Consider the following 3368-nt stretch of genomic DNA (forward strand, 5'->3'; position numbering starts at 1 on the left):
GGTTGTCCCTAACTAGTTAGTTTATATTGTGTCGGGAATCATTAGGTACAGCTATGATAACCCGGTTAGGTTGTCCCTAACTAGTTAGTTTATATGGTGTCTGGAAACATTAGGTACAGCTATGATAACCCGGTTAGGTTGTCCCTAACTAGTTAGTTTATATGGTGTCCGGAAACATTAGGTACAGCTATGATAACCCGGTTAGGTTGTCCCTAACTAGTTAGTTTATATGGTGTCCGGAAACATTAGGTACGGCTATGATAACCCGGTTAGGTTGTCCCTAACTGGTTAGTTTATATGGTGTCCGGACACATTAGGTACGGCTATGATAACCCAGTTAGGTTGTCCCTAACTAGTTAGTTTATATTGTGTCGGGAAACATTAGGTACAGCTATGATAACCCGGTTAGGTTGTCCCTAACTAGTTAGTTTATATGGTGTCCGGAAACATTAGGTACAGCTATGATAACCCGGTTAGGTTGTCACTAACTAGTTAGTTTATATGGTGTCCGGACACATTAGGTACGGCTATGATAACCCGGTTAGGTTGTCCCTAACTAGTTAGTTTATATTGTGTCGGGAAACATTAGGTACAGCTATGATAACCCGGTTAGGTTGTCCCTTACTAGTTAGTTTATATGGTGTCCGGAAACATTAGGTACAGCTATGATAACCCGGTTAGGTTGTCCCTAACTAGTTAGTTTATATTGTGTCGGGAAACATTAGGTACGGCTATGATAACCCGGTTAGGTTGTCCCTAACTAGTTAGTTTATATGGTGTCCGGAAACATTAGGTACAGCTATGATAACCCGGTTAGGTTGTCCCTAACTAGTTAGTTTATATGGTGTCCGGAAACATTAGGTACGGCTATGATAACCCGGTTAGGTTGTCCCTAACTAGTTAGTTTATATGGTGTCCGGAAACATTAGGTACGGCTATGATAACCCGGTTAGGTTGTCCCTAACTAGTTAGTTGATATGGTGTCCGGAAACATTAGGTACGGCTATGATAACCCGGTTAGGTTGTCCCTAACTAGTTAGTTTATATGGTGTCCGGAAACATTAGGTACAGCTATGATAACCCGGTTAGGTTGTCACTAACTAGTTAGTTTATATGGTGTCCGGAAACATTAGGTACAGCTATGATAACCCGGTTAGGTTGTCCCTAACTAGTTAGTTTATATGGTGTCCGGAAACATTAGGTACAGCTATGATAACCCGGTTAGGTTGTCACTAACTAGTTAGTTTGTATGGTGTCCGGAAACATTAGGTACGGCTCTGTTCCCGCTGAACGGATTGGACAGCACTATGTCAACAAAGTCCTTCAGGCATCATTCCGTTGAATCAGTATGTTTCTGGAGAATATCCTTTGTGGCAGTCTTTGTCAGATCCAGACCGTGTTTCTGGAGAATATCCTTACTATTTAGCAGGCAATGTCAGGTTCGGACCATGTTCCTGCTGGAGAATATCCTGGCTTTGCATCAGTCTATGTTAGATTCAGACCCAATCAACATCGACCTACGTTAATTTACTTTCCGTATGAAATGGCGACTTCCTCTACTGGTCGGTGTCCACCGTGACTCGACCATCATATCCAATGTCAGCGTTTTAACATCTCTTTGCAGAAAACTGATCTATTCCGCCTTATTAAACCCCCATCCTCTTCCCGTGGTGACGTCACTAGTCTTCTCTACAATATGCCCCTGGTCCACCTGGATGTTGGATTAAAATGTGATTTAAGAAACAATGGTGATACAAAGTCATTTTGCCTACACGTATCTTTAACAAGGATAAGGGGCGATTATATTATATACATATTTTGTAAATCTTACCGATACGAAAACAGACAGTAAATGTATCTAACACAGACAATGGCCGTTCGGCATTGACCCAAGATTTTATTCTTACCTTCACTCTATAACCGTTCGGAATCCTTTCTCTGCTGACTGACCATCCACTTCGTGAGACAGTCGTTTGTTGCCGTTAATCCTCTCACAGTAAGCTGGGGGCGACTCACAGTATCGGCAAAATGTTTGCTATACCTCATTCCACTTTCTGTCGAAGCTCCGGAGCCTGGTCTCGGATTTTGGAACTGGAGGCTAAATGACGGCAGGCGTGGCCCACGTGCACCCTAGAGATAAATACATGTAGCAGTAGAGATAATCAATCATTGAAGGATAGCAAATCTACTGCAAATAAAAGCATAATACATGTATATATTTAAGGTCGAAACGTTGAGGTCTTTCTGCGATATTGGTCTTGATGTTTGGTTAAAGCTAAAGAAAATTAATGTAGGAATAGACTTAACAGTGTAACTTCCTTACCCTTGGTCGAAGTTGTCTGTTTCGGTAATCTCTGGTTGGTATAGCATGTTCTCCAATCAGTTGTTCAACTTCCGCTTCGAACTCGACGATGCGATGAGCAATCTCTGCTGGATCTGGGTCTGCTTGGACACGTTTTCTAGTACCTCTTGCGGCATTAGGTCTTGCTACAACACGACAGTTGAGCTGTGGAGGCAAAACGGAATCTTCGCTGCTGGAAGAGGAGGATGGCCTACCATCGTCTTCTATATCGAGATCTGGCATGTCATCCCTTTCTGCGATGTCACCATTCATAACTTTCTTGGCGTATTTGAGAGTTGGTGTAGGCGACCACTCACACCCACTTGACGATACGGCATCTGTATTTCCATCTCCTCCGTTGTCCCCATTCACTGATACATCGCCATGAATATTTTGCTTGCTCCGTTTTCCTATTCGGAAGAAGTTTGACAGTCTTGATGAAATGCTGGAAGGATATCGACTTTGAACTGACAGCGATGATACATCACTGATTGGTGTGACTTGTCTGTAGTCCGCGATTTCCTCATCCTGGCAAAATGTGATATCCATTTCACTTTCGGCTGCCATACTTATTGTATCTGAATATCCATCTGTGTAAGAGGGAGGATACATATGTAGACTTAACACTTCATCCTCGTCTGTATTCGCTTTCAATATAGCTTGTTGACATTTCTCTATAATTTCTCTCGTGACTGGTGCAGTATGGCTCTCGAGATCTTTCTTGGAGTCCGTAAAACTAGAACTTTGGCTAATCACTTCCGACATTTTCCCGCCATCATCCCGGGAACGCTGATCCCTTACTTTGGTAAATTTACAACCCATCTTTATCTGTTTTTTTAGCAGTTAGCAATTGCATGCGTTAATCGTGGTTCGTAGCTAGGCTAGAGTTGCGCGATCCCAAAATGCAATTATAACAATTACTATGACGTCATAATGCTTCAATGACTATTACGTCATGAATAAATTACTGGAGTTATACTGCAAGCAACTTATATATGGTTTTTTGTTTTTGCTTTTTTGTCGTTTT

General features: G+C 42.1%; 1 protein-coding gene across 1 annotated transcript; it reads right to left on the reverse strand.

The window, feature by feature from the left end:
- Positions 1–1342: 1342 nt before the first annotated feature.
- Positions 1343–3368, reverse strand: LOC117338394. The gene is made up of 3 exons (XM_033899741.1): positions 2324–3368; positions 1908–2130; positions 1343–1711 (listed from the first exon to the last, which is right to left on the reverse strand). The coding sequence occupies exons 1-2, from the start codon at positions 3161–3163 to the stop codon at positions 1915–1917; spliced, it is 1056 nt and encodes a 351-aa protein (XP_033755632.1). The 5' UTR covers positions 3164–3368; the 3' UTR covers positions 1343–1711; positions 1908–1914.

The sequence above is a fragment of the Pecten maximus genome, chromosome 11 (assembly GCF_902652985.1).
Source record: "Pecten maximus chromosome 11, xPecMax1.1, whole genome shotgun sequence".
Lineage (NCBI taxonomy): Eukaryota > Metazoa > Mollusca > Bivalvia > Pectinida > Pectinidae > Pecten > Pecten maximus.

Coding starts and splice junctions, on each gene's coding strand:
- LOC117338394 (XM_033899741.1), bottom strand. CDS start 3,163: ATGGGTTGTAAATTTACCAAAGTAAGGGATCAGCGTTCCCGGGATGAT. Junction 2,131..2,323: donor ACAGACAACTTCGACCAAGG/GTAAGGAAGTTA, acceptor ATTTATCTCTAG/GGTGCACGTGGGCCACGCCT.